The sequence below is a fragment of the Ambystoma mexicanum genome, chromosome 1p (assembly GCF_040938575.1).
Source record: "Ambystoma mexicanum isolate Mex_15411 chromosome 1p, UKY_AmexF1_1, whole genome shotgun sequence".
In the NCBI taxonomy this organism is placed as follows: domain Eukaryota; kingdom Metazoa; phylum Chordata; class Amphibia; order Caudata; family Ambystomatidae; genus Ambystoma; species Ambystoma mexicanum.
The window spans coordinates 1458339600-1458359532 of NC_090921.1; the positions used below are offsets into that span (position 1 = coordinate 1458339600).

Here is a 19933-nt window from a genome sequence, read left to right on the forward strand (position 1 = left end):
CCTTGATGGCAATTGAGTTTCATTTTCCCATAATCTTGGCTATAGCCTTGAATATCTCTTGCATCGAGAGAAAAACAAGATGGCTGTCTTTTCATTTATGAAAACCATGATCCTGCAATGCACCATGGGAGATATAACTATAATTTTTGGGGAAGGGGGCACCCCCTTCTCTGTCAAATTTTAAAATAACCACAGCACAGAATAACCCCAAAGCACGCATGGCGTGCGAGTCAACACTTCATGGGCAATTTGTTTCAGACCTGGTCCAAATCCATCCAGCGGTTTGGACTATGCGCTTTGGCAGAAATTGACCTTGTCTATGGGAAAATGAATGGGAAGTAGGCCGCACTTTTGACGCTTAATAACGTTTTGATTTTTAACAAATCTTTACAAAACTTTGCAGTATGGGGGGAGGGGCCGCAGAGTTTTAATCATTTTCGAAATGTTGGCCAAATCCATTACTCGAATCAAAAGTTATTAAGAATAGAATTTTGAGGGGTTCCTATGTGTCTCCGGCTCATCTTAACAACAGGGTGGCTATTGCCGCCTTGTATTGTACATATATACAAAAATATATGTAATTAAATACATATGTAATTTATAGACTGGTATAGTATTGCGACAACACTTTTTTAATTGAAAGCTAAAACAATTTAATAACAGGCTCAGGTTTGTCCAAGTATTGTTATGATGTTTGTTATAATGTAAATGGACTTTTTACATCTTGTATGGCCAATATTCCGTATGTATGTTTTATGATAAACGTTGAACGTTATATTTTTATAATGTGAAAAGAATAAAACAGGGTTCTGTGAAAAACACTGAATGATGTATTTTTGAGAAGGATTAAAGTAAAAACATATGTTTTGGTTACAATTGCTGATTTATGTGGTCATTAATATTGACATGAATGATAGCTTTGTTTCAGTTGAGGTGTGATAACCAGGCAATTTAGATGTGATCAAATATTGAAATAATGTTGAATGAGGTGTAATTGTTTCAAACAGGTGCCATTATTTCTCTCTATCATAATTAATGAATCCCTGAATTTGAGTGACATTTGGGAGCTCCCCCCATTGTTTTAACTTATGCAATTAGCGGCCGGTCAGTCTCCCGCAGGAAGAGGTGGACAGAGAGTGGACGGGACTTTAAACACTGCCTGTCTTGACCCTTGTAAGTGGGTGAGTAAAGGGCTGTCTGCACAGCTGCTGCAGAGGGGACTGGACACTTCATGAAGATGAAGTTGTGGGTAGACAGGCCCCCGGCACTGTGGGCCCATACCTCATGGGGAAAGGCGTGCCCGCTTTACCATCCATAGGCACCACCCTCTGCTCCATGCCACACTGCTTTAAATTCACTTAGCACAGTGCAGGGCGACACTGGCATACGCGTTGACCTCATGCTGTGGCATCAATGCCCCAACATCAGGATGGTATGTCGTGCATGTGTATATGACCAGCCTAGTTTGTTATTTGTCGCTGGGACCCTGCAGCCCTACGCAGGAGGGCACCCACGGGCTGGTGCTGGCAAAGAACTGGAAGAGAACACCAGATGCCTGGAACTAATGTACATAGTTTGCGTATCCATCACTGGCTCGCCGTAAGTAGCAACTGCCTGAGAGATTCTAAGGGCTCTAATGCCCCGGGCCGCATGAAATGCAGGCCAATGGAGGGCATGGGAGGTTAGGCGCGGGGTGGGGGGAAACGGCGCTAAAGCAGTAGGGAGGGGCCTCCAAACGGCGCCACAAGAAACAAAAGCCCAGGAAAGGGCAGGAAACAGCACCTGGGGAAGGTGTGAAATATAACAGCAAGGGGCCGGAGGGAAACCCGGCCCCCAAGAAGGAACAAAAGGTCTGGGGTGTATAAGTAAGCCAGGAAAAGGAGAGGCGGCACAAACCAGGTAAAGAGCTGACCTCTCTCGGGATGGCTCTTAGTGCCTGAATAAAGGGGAAGGAAAAACGTTTGCTCTTGCGGGCTCACTGTTTTAAGTCCCCTTTTAAACATAGAGGCAAAAAGTTTGCGCTTGCTGGCTCACTGTTTTAAGTCCCCTTTTAAACATACAAGAAAAAACGCTTGCTCTTGCGGGCTCACTGTTTGTTCCTCGCTTGAACATGCAGGCATCGTTTCACCTACCGTGTCGGAGAGCGGGCCCAACCAGCCTGGCGGGTCCGCGAGAAGAAGACCACTGGCGCAGCAAGTACCATGAGGAGGAGGGAAGCAGCAAAGTTAAAGGAAGATCGCGTTTTCAAGGAAGTCAAGGAAGTCTCTGAGGAGGTCAGCCCTGCAGAAAGAAGGAAGTCAGACAAGAAGGAGGGTGGAAGAAATGGCAAGAAGGGCCCAGGATTTCAGTGAACCGGCAACCAGGCAAGACACTCACCTCATTCGGGTAGGTGGTTTGGGACCTGGACAAGGGAAAAGGAACCGGTTTGGAAATGCCAGCTGAGGAAGGGAGCATAACCCGGATGGATGTCACCCAACGCAGCAGAAAGCAGTAAGTGCGTTTTCTTCGTTCGGGTCCTTCCCTGGGTGACGGTTCCCAAGCAAGAAGATGTGCTACAACAGAAGAGGAAGGGTTCCGGTTGTCTCGGGGTTCCAGCGCAGAGGCAATATGGTGGTAGCCAGTCAGGTAAAGGAGCAGAGTAATGCTAGGGATGAAAGCGGGACTTCAGCGCTGAGGGCTGTGGTAGCCTCGTGTAAAGGGAGTAGGGGAGCACTTTGGGGATTTAATTCATGCCACTGGCCCTGGGTAACACCCACCCTCCCTCTGCTTGCCTCGCCTGGGGGGGTTGCATGGGGGTTTTCATAGTCGCGTGCGCAAGGACCACTCTAGGGTCACAGCTACGAGGGAGGAAAGCGGGTCTTCAGCGCTGGGGGCCGCGGTAGCCTCGTGTAAAGGGAAATGTCGAGCAGTAGGTGAGCACTTTGGGGTTTTAATTCACGCCACTGGCCCTGGGTAACACCCACCCTCCCTCTGCTTGCCTCGTCTGGGGGGTTGCATGGGGGATTTCATAGTCGGTGCGCAAGGACCACTGTAGGGTCACAGCTACGAACTACAAGGGGGTGTGGACATATGCTCTCTAGCGGCTGCGCAGCAAAGAGGTCAATTCTTGTATGGGCGGCTATGCGGCAGATGTAGTAGAAAAGCACACGGCATTGGTAGCTTCCAATGTTGAAGTAAAATGTAAATCTGCTCTTACTATGAGCGCCTGGAGTTTCTCTAATCTCTGGTGATCAGAAAAGTGTGTGCGTATATTGCCAGTCTGGTTGCACTAGGGGGATTCTTTGCTGAGCATTTCACGTGCGTGGAGGTGTAATCATTCTTTTTCAGTCAAAAAACTGTGAACACTTCACGAGAGATTTTAGAACAAGTATTGTTAAACAATAGCATGTGGGCCAGCGGGGTGAACAGGGGTGCCCACGGTGACCACCCTCCGGTAACGCGGCTTGGCACGTTGTATCAGGGGTGTCGCTCCACGCGCAGTGATGTGGAAATAAGCGAGGCAAGGCGAAACGAAAATGGCCGAGGTAAGAACAAAGAGGGCAAAAGGAAGGCAGCAGTTTGGCCGAGAAAGCAGAAAAAGTGTCTGGTAGCCGAAACTGGGCGCCCTACGGAAGGAGGACAGGACAAAGGAAAATGTCGCCTTTGCTGAGTGAGGAGCCCGGCGGCAGGAGAGGGGGCACTACCAACAGGACAGAAGAAAAATTGGAAGTAAATTGTAAAGAGGTTAAGCTCAGGCATCACTGGTACGGGTAAGTCGCCCAGAACCAGGGGCAGGAAGAGGAGAAAGCCGAATAAATACAAGGAGGAAGGGTCTTCCACAATCGAGGGAGAGAGCACTGAGACGGAAGAGAGGGACCCCTTGGAAGCATGGATAAAATGGGAAGGGTTACTAGTTAAGGAGAGAGAGAAGGGCTCTGGTATAGAAGGGATAGACAAGAGTGCAGGTCCAATTCCACAAACCAAGGTAGAGAGCAGCAAGGAGGAACAGTGGGACTCCTTGGAAGCATGGGTAAAATGGTAAGGAGTAATAGGTAAGGAGAGTGAGAAGGGCTCTGGCATAGAAGGGGGCAGGCAAGAGTGCAGGTCCATTTCCACTAGGTGACCCAGGGGACCTGGGACACAGCCCGCAAGGGGCACCGACAGTATTACAAAAATACCCAGAGGATGGAGTGGCATTGTTAACTTGGCAACAAGGGGTCTTGAAGGTATACAAAGCATTGGGGGAGATGAATGAAAGGAATACGCAAAGACAGGTACAACAACAGGGGAGACGATAATAACGACAAGGAATCGCTTAAGGTCAGGGGAACAGAACCTTTGGGGCAGTCAATAGGGGACACAGAGAGGACGGCAGAGTAGCAAAGTAACATACCACCAACGGCTCAAGGGGGTGGCACGGGAGATATCGGGCAAACATAGCTGGGAGCCTGGAGCATAAGCAGAAGGGCAGAAAAGGGGGAATTCCAAAGTGGTCAATAAGAGCAGTTATATGGCAGTCGCATATCAACCACGAGGAAAAGATGGCTCGGGGGCAATAGTTGGCAACCATAGGGCAGAGAACGGCCACACCAGGGAAGGCATGGGTTCCGCGAATAAACATCGGGAATAATGTAAAGGCTAGCCATAAGGCTGGAATAGAAAAGGAAAAATATGGCCACGGGTATGGCAGGAAAATAACGCCCATACCGGAAAAGGCATGGGTTCCACGAATAAGCACCGGAAATAAAGAAAAAGAAAAATATGACCACGTGTATGGCAGGAAAATAACGCCCATACCAGGAAAGGCAGGGTTTCCAAGAATAAACATCGGAAGTTCAACTGGAAAGGAAAGAACGGTTGGCTACAAGGTCAACTCAAAAGAAGTGGGAGAAAACATGGAGGACGGAACCGGTCACTGACAAACTGACCAGGAACGCCCTAACGTACAAAACGGGTAAGCAGTATGAAAGGCATGTAAAAGATGTGTTGGTGGAAACAGGTGTGCAAGAAGTGGAAAAAATTTCAACCGAAAAAATGTGTGAATTGCTGGAAGGGGCATTTGCCGAAGGGAGAAAGAAAAGCTGGGCGGCAGCACAGCTAGCCGCGGTGGCATATACCACAAAAGTGGCGGGCATACCGGATCCAACCGACAGCGCTAGAATAAAATATGCTATGAGAGGATGGGCTAAATTAGAGGGGAAGAAACCAGATAGCAGAAGGCCGGGGAACTTTGGGAAGTTAATAAATAATCCTGTTAAAAGTGTTACGAGATACATGCAGCAGCACGTACGAAACTGCGCTGTTCAGGGCAGCATTCGCGCTGGCATATTACGGGGCTTCCAGGGTAGGGGAGCTGGTGGCCAGTAATACAGTGGCAGGGGACGGCCTGGCAAGGAGGGAAATTAATATGGGAAACAAGGGGATCTCTATAATGTTAAAAGAATCTAAAACAGACCAAACGGGGAAGGGGAGAGCAATAGACCTCAATTGCATCAGAGAGAAGGACCATTGTCCCAGATGCATCACCCAAGAATTCCTGGATCTCCAACGAGAGGTCGACGGGCAGCTACTAATACATAGGGACGGCAGCGCACTCAGCAGGTACCAGTTTCAGGCGGTATTAAAACAGGCGGTGGCCAAAGCAGGATGGGATCCAGCTGAGGTTGGAACACACTCATTCAGGATTGGGGGGGCAACCACTGTATGGGTGGGGGGCCTGGGAGCGAAGGGAGTGAAAAGGATTGGGGGGTGGAAGTCACAATGTTTTAAAAAATACATAAGGGGGGAACTGATATAAACGCTTATCTCCCCCGTTTCCATAGGGGCTGGACCCTACAAGTCGGCATGGATAAGGGGGCACTCTTTCATGACCCGGGCAGGCAGGTGGCTGGAGGAAGTGAAGCAAGGACCACATTTCAAAAACACAATCACATCCTGGTGGGGCCTCCCGGGGATGCACTGGGAGGACATTCACGACAGGCTGTCGGACCTGATAGGGTTCAGGGACCCCCCTGAGTACCTGGTTATACACCTCGGGGGGAACGATCTGGAGAGCACAAATAGGGGTAAGTCACAGAGGAACATTTGCGAGTCACTACATAGCATAGCCACAATTGGCGGAAACCTGAGATTTTCATGTCAGAAATAATACAAAGAAGGGTCTGGTATGGGGCACTGAGGAGGCACGCAATCGAAATAGCCAGAAAGAAACTAAATAAATCAGTAGAAAAGTACTGCAAGAGCACAGGGCTACTCTTCATAAAGCATGGACTACACCGGAACAATCCGGATATGCTTCACCAGGATGGGGTACACCTATCAAGCAAGGGGATGGGGGCTTTTTCCGACAACAATTTTTAGGGCACTCCAGGAACGGGGTTGTAGGTAGGGTGCTTTTGGAGGGAACCTGAACGGGCACGAACAGCACCCGCTCAGCTGTGGCGTCATGTGCCCAGGAATGAAGGCCCAGGGATAACAAGGACTCAGGGCGAGCCTTGGGCAACTTCGAGGCTGGACGCAAGGTGCCCAAAAGCATATGGCAGTGTATTGATTTTTGTTGTTTTGTATTTTCTGTAAGAAAATAAAATGCCTACGGCCTACAACTTTTCCATAAACATAATTGGTCTGTGATTTATTATTTAGGTAGGGATCTGTGAAGAAGAGCAAAGCGAGCCCACACTACTCAGCCTAATACACTCAGGGCAACCTCCTCAGCCCCGGGCGCAGGTAATATTGTGGGTGCACTGGTTGAAGGCTTTGCACCGATGTTATTTGCGGAAATCATAGCCCGCCGACATGATTGAATGAAGTGCAGCCCCTGACTGGCACTTGCAAAGTTAGGGTTCTTTGAAATCGGCGAGTGAGCCGTGGCCATCATAACACATACGGCCCTTTTATTTATCATGTTTACAACATGCCTCACCCGTCCTATGGGGTTCGCCAATCGATCCAAATAAAACATATGTGTGATACATGCTCTTAAACCGCAGTGTGTTTCCACGTTTTATTGGCATTGGTTAACGACATGCCCCTTGCAGTGTTACAATGCACCCCCCTCAATCCCCCCCACCCGGCAAGGACGCCCCTCCAATCACTTAAACTGCACACTCAGGATACCCTAATAATAATTAATAACAATAACATGCGCTACGGGCCAACACTGCAGTAGTTATCTAGCTGCACTATTGCTTTTGCCCATGTAGAAACGTGGCTTTGTTTTATTTGCGGTCAAAATGACCCAGGCCCCGGGCCGCATGAAATGCGGAACGATAGAGGGTCTGGGAGTTAAGGCGCGGGGTGGGGCAAAACGGCGCGAAAGCATAGGGAGGGGCGTCCGAATGGCGCCACAAGAAACAAAAGCCCAGGAAGGGCAGGAAACAGCACCTGGGAAGGTGCGAAATGTAACAGCAAGGGGTCAGGGGGGTAACCCGGCCGCCCCCAAGAAGGAACAAAAGGCCGGGGGGTATAAGTAAGCCTGGAAAAGGAGAGGCGGCACAAACCAGGTAAGAGCTCACCTCTCTCGGGTAGGCTCTTAGTACCTGGAGAAGGGGAAGGAAAAACGTTTGCTCTTGCGGGCTCACACATTTTTCTACCTCTCTAGAATTCATAGTATCGCGGTGGTTACAACGGTGCCAGAGCAGGAGCGACCCAGAAGTACCAGCTGCGAACGAGCGAAGGACACTTTCGCCGTGGTCAAACAGAAGCGCGACCGACAGAATTCAGACGAGAAGAATGGCGGAAGGAAGAGCGAAGAGGGCCCAAGAATTCTCAGAATGGGCAAGAAAGGCAGAGAAGGAGTACGGGGCACAATGGGTGCTAGAAGTAATGCAGAAAGAGGAAAGAGCAAAGGCAACGTCACCTCTGCTGTTCATAGAGCCCAGCAGCAGTGAAGGAGAAGACGAGGTACCGCAAGGACAGAAAAGGGGAAGAGCGGAGTCGAAGAGATCAGAGGAACAGACGGAGGCACCGACCAAGAGAAAGAAAAAAGATAAAAAGAAAGGTACTGTGAATAATAATGTGGGGAATAAAATAGTAAAAATGTTAAAAAATTGCGTCACGGTTTCGGCTAAGTCGCCCAGAACCAATGACAAGAAGAGCAGACGCGGGAAGAAAAGCAGGGAAGAGCAGCAGGGGAGTTCATCAGACGAATCAAGCAGTGATGACGAAGAAAGGGATCACCTAAAGGCTTGGGTTAAATGGAGAGGTGTGGTGAGCAAGGAAAGACAGAGTGGGGCAGGGGGGGCAGGGGCAGAACCCAGAGAGGCCCCGGCACCACAGGGGGCACCAGCAGAGCCCAGGGAAGCCCCGGTCCCGGCACCACAAGAGGCACCAGTAGTCCCGGTGCCGCAAGGAGCACCAATTTTACCGACACCACAAGGTGTACCGGCAGGGCCAAACATAGGGGCAGGGGCCACACCACCGGGGGCAGCACCGACGGTGGCAGCGGCAGAAAATGAGGGGCCACTCATGACGAAATATGGCAGGCCAACCATGGGTAAAGACGACCAGGGCAGGTCGATGAAAGCGATGGCTTGGTACATAAACGACAAAGTAAAGGAAAAAATCTGGAGGAAGGAATTGATCGATATCTTTACATTGTTAGATTGTCAAAAGAGGGGGATGAATGTGGCCCTAGAGGACATGAAGGAGGATGAGAAAAGCTTACTAAGAAAGGGGCCAGTAGTGAGGAGCTTTGACATCTGGATGGCGGCCTTCACCATAATGTCTACAATTATATTACAAAAATTCCCGGAAGACGGGGTGGCATTAGTTGCATATCAACAGAGGGTGCTGAAGGTCCACGCAGCATTTGGAGGGGTTGCATGGCTGGAGTATGACCATGAGTTCAGAAAGGAGATGGACTGCTTTCCGGATATGGGCTGGGATGAAGAAAACTTTAACCTCTGCATTTTTAACGTGCTAAAAGAGAAATGGGATTCCAAGGAACGGAGCACAAGGAGACAGCAGAGAAGGCAGTACTGGCAGAATTATTACAAAGCGGATTATAGATCCAGTGTCAGTACGAATCCAGCTATGACAGAAATAGAGACCAGAGTTTTCGGAGCATAAATTACGGGTCACAGAGAGGGTGGCAGAGCAGCCTGCCCCCGACAACACAGGGGGGGGCAGTGGAAGCACGGGGACAGCACGAGCGGAACCAGGGCAATGCAGGTGCTTTGAAAAGGGGATACCATGTAGCTGGGGATGGAAGTGCAAATTCAGCCACAAGTGCGAGAGATGCAAGGGTGACCACAGCAGCTCCAAGTGCACAAGGGCCGCAGCGCCAAGCGGCAGAAGAGATGAGACGCGGAAATAAAAACTGGGGCAGGAAAGGGGCCACGCCGGTAAAGATCGCGAGGATGGAAAGGTGGCTCCAGAAATACCCCGACCAAGAGGCGGCAGAACAAATCAGGCAAGGCTTTAGAGAAGGTTTTAACATCCCGTTTACCGGGCAGGGAGCACATGACATTCCTAGGAATCTAAAATTGGTAATCGAAAACAGGGATATAGTGACCAGTAAGATCAGGAAAGAAGTAGAACTGGGGAGGGTAGAGGGCCCGTTCACAGCCTTACCATTCGAAAAATGTTTATGTTCACCACTAGGACTGGTGCCAAAAAAAGATGAAGGGGAATACAGGCTGATACACCACCTATCCTATCCCCCGGGTGCCTCGGTGAATGACGGCATTGCCCAGAGCGAGGCGACAGTATCATATTCAGACTTCGAGGAGGCGGTGGAACTGGTCAGAAAAGCAGGGGAAGGGGCATGGATGGCGAAAGCAGACATTAAATCGGCATTTTGCCTGTTGCCAGTCAACAGCAGATCACAAACATGGCTATGCATGCATTGGGAGGGGGAATACTTCATCGACAAATGCCTCCCGATGGGGTGTGCCATCTCATGCGCATATTTCGAGAGGGTAAGTTAATTCTTACAATGGGCACTAACACAGGAGATGAGGGAGTCCATGATGGTGCATTACCTGGACGATTTTTTATTCGTCGGCCCCAAAGGTGCGGATCTATGCAGGGCAACCCTGGACAAATTTGTGGAAATAACGAGCGAGTGGGGTTTTCCTCTGGCCGAAGAGAAAACGATGGGGCCAACGCATGTTATCCAATTCCTAGGTATACAAATTGACTCAAACAAGGGGAGGTGTCGGATCCGGGAGGACAAGGTGACGGAGCTGCGGAAGACAATAAAGGAACTACAAGGAAGAAACAAGGCAACAGTGAGAGAATTGCAAGCGCTGGCAGGAAAACTGAACTTCGCAGGAAGAGTCATACCTCAGGGGAAGGTGTTCCAGAGAAGTATCGAGCTGAAAACGAGAGATGCTACCAAAGGGCACCACAGGGTCAGGCTAGGCGGAGGAATCAAGAGAGATCTGGAAGTGTGGGCAGAATTTCTGAGAAACTTCAAGGGGGCGGTAATATGGCGCTCACCGGTGAACGACGAAGGTAAAAGGGTGTTGTTCACTGATGCAGCAGGTGGCTTTGGTTTTGGCGCAATACTGGGGAAAAAATGGTGTGCAGGCAAGTGGCCAAAATCGTGGCAAGTGGCGGAATGGACAAAGAACATAACTCTGCTGGAGCTCCTGCCGATATGGGTCGCGTTATGCGCATGGAGGGAAGAGCTAGGGGACAAGGAGTTGGCAGTATGGTCAGATAACATGGCGGTGGTGCACATGTTAAACAAAGGAAGTGCGTCATGCATGATAGTATTAGAATTAATGAGGGCAATCACACTGGAAAGCCTAAAGATGAATACATGCATAAAGGCGAGGCATATCGCTGGGGAAGAAAATGTGGTGGCTGATGCAATCTCTCGCTTTCAGTGGGAGAAATTCAGGGAGCTGAGACCGGACGCCGACAAGGAAAGAACGCCCACGCCATGGAAGACATGGGTCCCGTTGGAGGCACTAGAAAGGAAAGCACGGTTGGCCACAAGGTCGACTCAAAAGAAGTAGGAGAAGAACAGAGAAAGGAAAGGGTCATCGACAAGCTGACCAGAAATGCCCTGAAGTACAAAATGGGTAAGCAGTACGAAAAGCATGTAAAAGATGTGTTGGTGGAAACAGGTGGAAAAAAGGGGGAAAAAATTTAAACGGAAAAAATGTGTGAATTTCTCGAAGGGGCATTTGCCAGAGGGAGAAAGAAAAGCTGGGCAGCAGCGCACCTGGCAGCGGTGGCATATAGCACAAAAGTGGCGGGCATACCGGACCCGACTGACAGCGCTAAGATAAAATACGCTATGAGGGGATGGGCGAAGTTAGAGGGGAAAAAACCAGATAGCAGAAGGCCGGTAAATTTTGGGATATTGATAATTCTGCTAAAAGTGCTGCAAGACACATGCAGCAGCACGTACGAAACCACGCTGTTCAGGGCAGCATTTGCTCTAGCATATTATGGAGCATTCAGAATAGGGGAACTGGTGGCCAGAAATACGGGGGCAGGAGACGGCCTGGCAAGAAAAGACGTTAGTATGGGTAGCAAGGGGATGTCTATAATGCTAAGGAAATCTAAGACAGACCAAATGGGGAAGGGGAGAGCAATAGATCTCAATTGCATCAGAGAAAAGGACCACTGTCCCAGATGCATCACCCAAGAATTCCTAGATCTGCGACCAGAGGTCGACGGACAGTTTTTGATTCATAGGGACGGCAGCGCGCTCAGCAGGTACCAGTTTCAGGCAGTATTAAAACAGGCGGTGGCGAAAGCGGGATGGGATCCAGCCGAATTTGGGACACTCTCTTTCAGGATAGGGGCAGCAACCTCTGCGTGAGCGGGGGGCTTGGGAGCAAAGGGGGTGAAACGAATTGGGGGATGGAAGTCGCAATGTTTTAAAAAATACATAAGGGAGGAACTGATATGACACTTATCTCCCCCGTTTTCACAGCGGCCGGACCATACAAATCGGCATGGATAGTGGGTCACTCTTTCGTGACCCGGGCAGGCGGGTTGGTGGAAGAGGTGAAGCAAGGACTACAGTTCAGGAACACAATTACGTCATGGTGGGGCCTCCCGGGGATGCACTGGGAGGACATCCACGACAGGCTGTCGGACTTGATAGGTTTCAGGGACCCCCCCGAGTACCTAGTTATATATCTCGGGGGGAACGACCTGGTGAGCACAAGCAGGGGTAAATTACAAAGGAACATCTGCGAGTCACTGCATAGCATAGCCCGCAGCTGGTGGAAAACCGAGATTTTTATGTCAGAAATAATACCAAGAAGGGTCTGGTATGGGGCACAGAAGAGGCACGCAATCGAAATAGCGAGAAAGAAGCTAAATAAATCAGTAGAAAAGTACTGCAAGAGCACAGGGCTGCATTTCATAAGACATCCGGACATGTTTCACCAGGATGGGGTGCACCTATCAAAGGAAGGGATGGGGTTTTTTTCCAACAACATTTTTAGGGCACTCCAGGAACGGGGTTGTAGGTAGGGTGCTTTTGGGGGGGACCTGAGCGGGCGTAAGGAACACCCACCCAGGTGTGGCGGCATGTGCCCAGGAACAAAGGCTCAGGGAGAACAAGGACTCAGGAGGAGCCTTGGGCAACTTCGGAACTGGACACAATGTGCCCAAAAGCATATGGCAGTGTAATTATTTTGTTGTGTTGTATTTTCTGTAAGAAAATAAAATGCCTACGGCCTACAAATTTTCCATACACATAAGTTGTCTGTAATTTATTACTTAGGTAGGGATCTGGTAAGAGAAGCAAAGTGAACCCACACTACTCAGCCTATAACAAACCAAATGTGGGTTTCTCCTGCCTTGAACTGGGAGGGAGACTTCTCGGCACTGCTGAGCCAGCGTGAAGGTAAAGTAGGAGGCGCTGTTACATTTTTGCCGGGCCTCGCAAAACCATGTGACATCCTTCCTCTTGGCCCATGTCGCAATTATCAGTCATTGGTTCAACCCTATCTGTGTGTAAATGAATGCGTTTAGTTTGCCTGCAGAGAAGTTCTAGCATATGATGCTATCAACTTTTGAAAACAACTGCAAGAAAACATACAAGGATTTTTATTTTGTTAAGGGGCCTTTATCCTCATACACATAACTTCCTAGTAACATTGCTTGGCGAAGGGAGACTTTTGGCTCTGTGGTTTCTGTGCAGGGATGCCTTCCACTGTGAACCTAATTACTGCACTTACAGAAAGGCTGTGCCCCAGAGCTGGTGGTTCCTGGCTGCATGGCAAAGCCTGCCCTTCATCTGGCTTACTCTGACTCGCCTTAGCGGTCCTCCCCCCACCACGCACTAGCCTCGTTTTTCCATGCCTGGATTGGAGTCAAGTGCCCCCTTGTAACCGCCAGTGTTTCTCGCTACTACTCCAGAAGGAACTTCCCACGCTAGTTCTGCTCCTCACTCCTTCCTTCCTCCTTCGTTCTTCCTCACACCACTTCCGCTTTCTCCCACCATCCTACTCACACACTCTCTTTCCAATTCGTGAGTCTTTGCCATCCCGTTTCTCATCTCCCACTTTGCACTCTGGCTGTGTAGCACATTCACACGGGTCAGCTAACAGCCCGCTTCTGCATTTCTGTTGCCGAAGGGGCCTTTCGGCATTTATTACAGCATTTCTGGTGACTGACATTCCTTCTTGACTGGCAGTGATCATGGAACCTTCCCGTCTGGTCACTGTCCAGGGCTCGGTCTCAAACTTGCTTGCCAGCTTGGTCAGTGATGGGTTGCGGTGCACTAATACCTGATCCTGTACTTTGGTGTGAGACTTCCTGGCTTGCTGTTTGCTGCTCATCTGCTTGTTGGCTCTGACTCTCTTGTCTTGTGTCCTCCGTTTGTCTATGGATTTTTCCTTGTTGTGGCGGTGGCGAGGTATGAAGGACCGTCTCATGGTCCTGAACATGAAGTCAGCCAGGGGGACTGCGCGAAGCATGTAGTGTCAGTCGGTAATTTCGGAGGAATCAGTATAGTTCGAATTCCCATGGGCCTACTTGGGCCTTTGCGATCCAGAGAACCTTGGTAATTGTTCTCATTAAATGTTCTGCATCACCATTTGCCTGGGGCCACAACAGTGTGATGAGATCATGTGCGATCTGGAGATCGTCTGGAGACCGTCCATGTACTTTCCAAAATCGGCCCCCTTTTCAGATGCTTTGGTAGCCCATGTGTCAACAATATTTTCTCTACGTATGGAATTACTGCCTCTGCTGCTCTGGAATGGACTATTTCTACCTCTGGGTATCCAGAATGTTCGTTGATGGCGGCCAGGAGCTCGGTCCCTTCTTTTACTGTGCAGAAATCGATGCTCAACGATTCCCTGCATGACGTGCTTCTTGGTGCAGATTGGATTGGTTCGCGTTTCTCCAGTTGTTTAAACACAGGAGGCATGACGCAGTGACTGCTTTGACTTTGGTGTCGATCTGTGAGAACCACACTCGGTCTCTGATCATTGCTTTGGTCCTCACTATGCCTTGATGTCCTTCGTGGGCCAACCCTATTATCCTTTCCTGCAACTAGAGTGGTATCAGGATGCGGGACCCTCTGAGGATGAGGCCTTCATCTGTGATGGACAGTTCATGGTGGACAGTGAAGATCCCCGACAGGAAATCTTTTACCTCCGATGTACGGTTATGGTTGTTCTGAAGATAAGAGTTCCACACCCCTTCTAGGATGGCGTTCTTCTTCAGGGTGCAACATGGATCGCTCTTTGTGGCTTTTACTTGTTCTGCTGTGTTCACTGCTTTCGGCTTGGTCACCTCCACAATCAGGCATATGTGTTCTTCAGTTTCCACAGATTGCCAGATTTCAGCTGCAGTGGCGGCTCGCGGGTGTCTGGATAGAAAATCTATCGGGTTGTCTGCTCCTAGTTTGGATACAAGGTTGAACTCGTACTGTTGTAGTTGAAGCAGTCATTTTATAACTCGGGCTGGGGGGTGTGGTGCAGAGCCTGTAAAAATAGGCGTTAGTGGTTTGTGGTCTGTGAATGTCTTGAATTTGTGTTCATACAGGTATAGATGAAAATGCTTGCACCCCCCACAGGATGCTGATGGCTTTCTTTTCAATGTGTGAATACTGCTGTTCTGTGAGAGTTAGGGCCCTGGATGCGTAGGCCACTGTTCGCGTGTGTCCCGTCGAGGGTGGTCTGAACATGCACTGCCTCTAGACCTTACGGGCTCGCATCTACGTTCTGCAAACGGTGTCGTAGTAAGCCATTGTAGTACTGGCTGAGAACAAGTCTTTAATCTTGTTGAATGCTTCTTGGCACGATTTGTCCTACTCCCATTTTGTGTCTGATTTGCTTAGGGCCTGCAGCGGTTCAGACAGTGTGGCTAGGTTGTTGATAAATCTCCTGCAGTACATAGCCTTGCCCAAGAAGCTGTGGATTTCTGTGGGTGGCGTAGCTCCCTTGATGTCAGCTACTTTGAGTGGGTCTGCTGACACACCCTTGCTGTTGAATATGTATCTGAAGAATATTAGCTCCTCTTTAAAGAACTTGCATTTGTCCTTGTGTATGGTCACGCCTGATTTCTCCAATCAGTCGAGAACTACTGCCAGCATTGCCACATGCCCCTCCCTGTCCCTGGCATGTACCAGGATGTCATTGCTGAAATTGAGGACTATGGGAGATCTTGCAGGACAGTGTTTATGTTTTGTTGGAACACCTCTGCTTCCAAAGTTCAGTTGCTTGTATCTCCTCAACCATAGGTGTGTCGAGAATGTGAGTATATATCTGGAGGCCTTTTGTGGCTTGAGCTGGTGATAGCAAGACTTTAAGTCTATTTTGGAGAATACTTTGGACCCTGTGAGGTCTGCGATGATTTCATCAAGTGTTGGAGTGATGTGTCTCTTCCGTCCGGATGATGGCTGTGTTGGGAAGACGCATGTCTATGCATATCCTGATTTTTCCTGGCTGTTTCTTTTCTTTGTCACTACGAGTGGGGAGGCCCATGGCGTCAGCCCTGTCACCTCCTCCATTATGCCATATTTCTCCAGGTCATGCATTTCTTTGGCTACTAGGTCCCACATGTGGAAGGGTGTTCTCTGGTGCCGTACTGCTTGTGGTTGTATGGTCGGGTCAATATGCATCTTGATCACCTTGCCTTTCAGGCACCCAATCCCCTCGTATAACTCTGGGTGTTTTGCCAGAAGGTCCCGGATTTCGTTGTCATCTGAGATGTTGTAGATGAACCTGATCAGTCCCAGGTCATCTGCCGAATCTCAACTGAGACGGCACTCACCCTTGCGTCTACGACATATATCTTTGACTGGATCGTCAGTCCTCCAATCCTGCAGGGTGTGGTTTGAAATTGCTCACCACTGGGAGGGTTTTTCTGCTGCCATATGCGTACAGCCGTGCGTTAGTGGCCTTCAGTGTTGGCTGAGGATCCATTGTGTGTAAAATACTGAGTGGCATCACATTTACTGAAGCTCCTGTGTCTTATTGTCATGATCACTTACTCTTCCCCCACTTAAATGTCACTCCTGTGCCGTTTTTTCTTTTTCTTAGCTGTCTTGTCTCCTCGCACCAATGCTGATATGAGGTGCATTTTCCCTTTTTTCTTCTTGGTCTGGTGTGCCACAATTGTCGTCATTGTCCTGCTGTCTTCGTCTTCTGACTCCGCCGATGAGGAGTTGTTCTCAGCCTCGACATGCCAGGCTTTGCCTGCTTCCTTTCCCTGGGTGTCATTTTCCCTGTTGGAGGGAGTTGGCCTTTGGGGTTTAACTAGGATCAGCAGACCTTTGCGTAATAGTCAAGGCAGCCACAGGTGCTGCATGCTGTGCCCTGTGCCGGGCAGATCCATTTACTGTGTCGTTGGCCACCACACTATCCATAGTCGTTGGGGGCAGGGATTCTAGGTCGCCATCCGGATGTGCGGTTGGGCCCATGGTCATCTCCTCGTGTTGGTAGTCAATCTGTGACTGCTGCAACCGTTGGAGCTGGCGACAGCTGTAGTCTTTGCAGGGTCGTGATAATGTGAGCGGCTTGTGAAGCGAAAGCTCCTTCTGGTGGCCTTATTCTAGGATGCAGGATAGAGGAATACCTTTTACACTCAGTATGATTCTTCTCAATTTCTCCAAGTGCATCCCATTAATGATTTGGCATCTGATTTATTTGTTGGCATCATCAAACTCACACGACAGTGGTAGTCGCCGCAGCCGGATGTCGTGCAAAAATTGAAGATTTCGTAATCTGGGTTGAATTGGGGCATGAAATGGTGCGTGAGAGCGTCTTTCGTGGACATATACTTATCATCAGTGTCCGGCGCCAGTGGGATCAAGTTGAAAAGGTGTAACGTGTCATCTCCAACATTCAGCAACAGGTGAGACTGCATTTTCTTTGACGTGGTGAAGTCTCTACAGTCCATAGCCATTTCACACTTCTGCATCAATAGTGCCCATCTGGGTCCTACCAATGATGGTTCCAGGTAAGGATCAAAGGGGGCCATGGGCATGCCCATATGTCCCTATGCACGGAGTGTGAGATTGGGCCTGAAAGATGCTGCCAGTCTGGCTGGAGTAGATGGGTTGGGGTGGCAGCCATCTTTACTTATGTGAGGTGGGCTGGATGGCCACACCTTGTTGCCAGTAGCTTTCCCTTTGTTTTGCACCCACCTGATCAATGTGCAGTTCTCTGTGCAGAACTTCTCTCCTACAAAGGTCATCCTTTGGATGTCACAGTGCCTGTTTGGAGTATGCATGGCGGGGCTGGCTTGTTTGTGGAGTGTTCTTCCCTGCTTGGGGGAGCCAGCGGTGGCCTATAGGCCGCGTGCTGGGTTAATGGTGTGGTTTTTTCCCCTTTTTTTTCTGTGCCCATTGATGCCTGGTCTGCTATCCCACCTTCGTCACCAGTGTTGTAGTGGGTGCGCTGCAACTTACCGGCACTCGGGCCAGTTGTGTGGAGGGTCCGGAGCCGGTGTGAGGGGTGCACGCTGTGCCGCACAAAGATACATCAACACAGATCAGCTAACAGCCTGCTTGTGCACTTCCGTTGCCAGAGGTGCCTTGCAGCATTTATCTGAAGGAAAGTTGTGAGGCAGGTGAAAAAAGTGGCGAGATGAAGGACGGGAGGGGGACAAAAGAGAGGGCATTCTACACAAGACATTTTGAAATAACTTGTTTAAAGAAATGAGTTTTCAGTTCAAAGTCTTTCTAGTGCCAGCGCTTGTATTAGAGCTACAGCGATCTTTGGCATAATAAGATAGTTCAGTAGGTTGAGCACCTGTGATTGTAGGCACAGCAATGGGCTGCAGCCCCAGGCAGTGTGAGGAGCCGTCCCTGGTGGACAGTGTGTGGCACCTGCACTGGTGTGTAGTGTGAGGATCTGGTGGTGGTGGGACAGTGTGAGGAGCTGCAGTGCAGCCTGGGGAGCAGACACGGGATCTCACCATTCATCATAGAGCACATGGAACAAACATTTCCATTACATAGCATTGAAAATGTTCTACGCACACAGACAAAAAATGTTTATAATGTCATTGCACTCTTAAATTGTAAAAATACTCTATAGACAAAATGTATAAACAGCATCAGTCACACGCAGCCTTTGGTGCCATGGCGACCAGCAGTGGAAAGGGCACATGGATAGCTGAGATCTTGCTTTTGGATCTGTCACACCCGACGTCACACAATCTGCGACAGTGTTCTCTGCCTGGCTGCCCCTGGCCAGAGGCCTCCTTACGGTCTTGGGCTCTTTCACACTTGCAGCGTTCACAAGTTCCCGCGCCAGAGCTTCACACTGAAGCCTTGCCCCTGCTGGAGCAAATGAACCCCTCCCCTCCAATCCCCCGCCCTCCTTGGGTTCTCCTTGCCCGCTTTTCATCTGGCCAATCCTTGCTGCACTCTCACTATTACCAACCCATCCCAGTGTAAAGGGAGGCACATGCAGTGTGTGCTGTTATAATGTTCAACGGAATGAAGCATGATTCCATGTGCAGCTTGGAAACAGAATCATGCTTCATTTAAACATGCTAAGCAATGAATAATGGGGAGGGGACATTCTGCAGTGCCACCAACGTTGAGGTGTAGAGGCACCACTGTCCCGCCCCTAGAATTATGCTGATGGCCACAGAGCTGCTCGGTGCGGGCTGCAGGGACCGCCACGCCCTTCGCCGTGCAGCTTACTCCGGCCTCCTCCTGCGGTCCTTCTGCCGCGCGCCGCCGGCCTTTGGAAAGAAACCAGAGTCTCACTCTTTGCTGCACTGGGGCCAGGTGCCCGCTTCCGAGCTCCAGTGTGTCCCGCTGCCTCTCTCGCGGGTACGTTCTGCCCCCCAGTCTTTCCTTCCACCTTTTCCCACTCGCTCTTTCTCTTTTCCTCCTCCCCGCACTCTTTCTGATTCGTGCCTTGTCCGCCACTTCCCGGGCGGGGGTCTCGCCTTTCCCTACCTTGCACCTGCGCTTTCAGGGGCTCGGGACACTCGTTCCTGGACGTGGAAAAGATCTTCTCCAGCGCCTGCCCACCCGCGGCGTCGCTGCTGCTGCTGTCCATGGTGTGCGGCGGGGCACGTTCCCTCAGCTCGGCCGCGCCAGAGCTCTGCCTGCCTGCGCGCCGCTCCACTCCGGCTATTTATGGCCAACTCCTGGACAAAGTGCAGGGCGAGCTCCTGGCGCGTCTTATATCATTGACGGGAATCCTGCTGCTCCACAGGGCCCTCACACGCTGTACTGATGCTGCGTCACGCGTCCCCCACCGTGCCCCCTGCCCTCATCACAGACACTTCCCCACTTCACATCATTACACTCATTCTCACACCGGTTCACATTCGCCGCGCTCCGCGCATCACCATATTACACTCTACCCCAGGATGCAGGACGTGCACTCGCCACTAGATATCCGACTCTCGGCGGGTAATAAAGGGCGCGATGTGTTTATGAATAGGAGTGAGGTAGCTATCTTAGTAGCTTGCAGCCCTTCTTGCACTCAAACTGCGGTGAAGCCGTGAAGACCACCCTAGGAGGGCAGAGACTGTGGGGGCAGAGCCTTGGCATGGGTTA

At 50.1% G+C, this 19933-nt stretch overlaps 1 protein-coding gene across 1 annotated transcript in view; it reads right to left on the bottom strand.

The window, feature by feature from the left end:
* Window positions 1-19582, bottom strand: part of BCO1 (beta-carotene oxygenase 1) — a 296080-nt gene extending 276498 nt beyond the window's left edge. Inside the window, exon 1 of the mRNA XM_069607100.1 lies at window positions 19325-19582. Within this exon, the coding sequence (XP_069463201.1) occupies window positions 19325-19427 (103 nt within the window). The 5' untranslated portion in view covers window positions 19428-19582. The remainder of the gene's footprint in view (window positions 1-19324) is intronic.
* Between the last annotated feature and the right edge of the window lie 351 nt (window positions 19583-19933).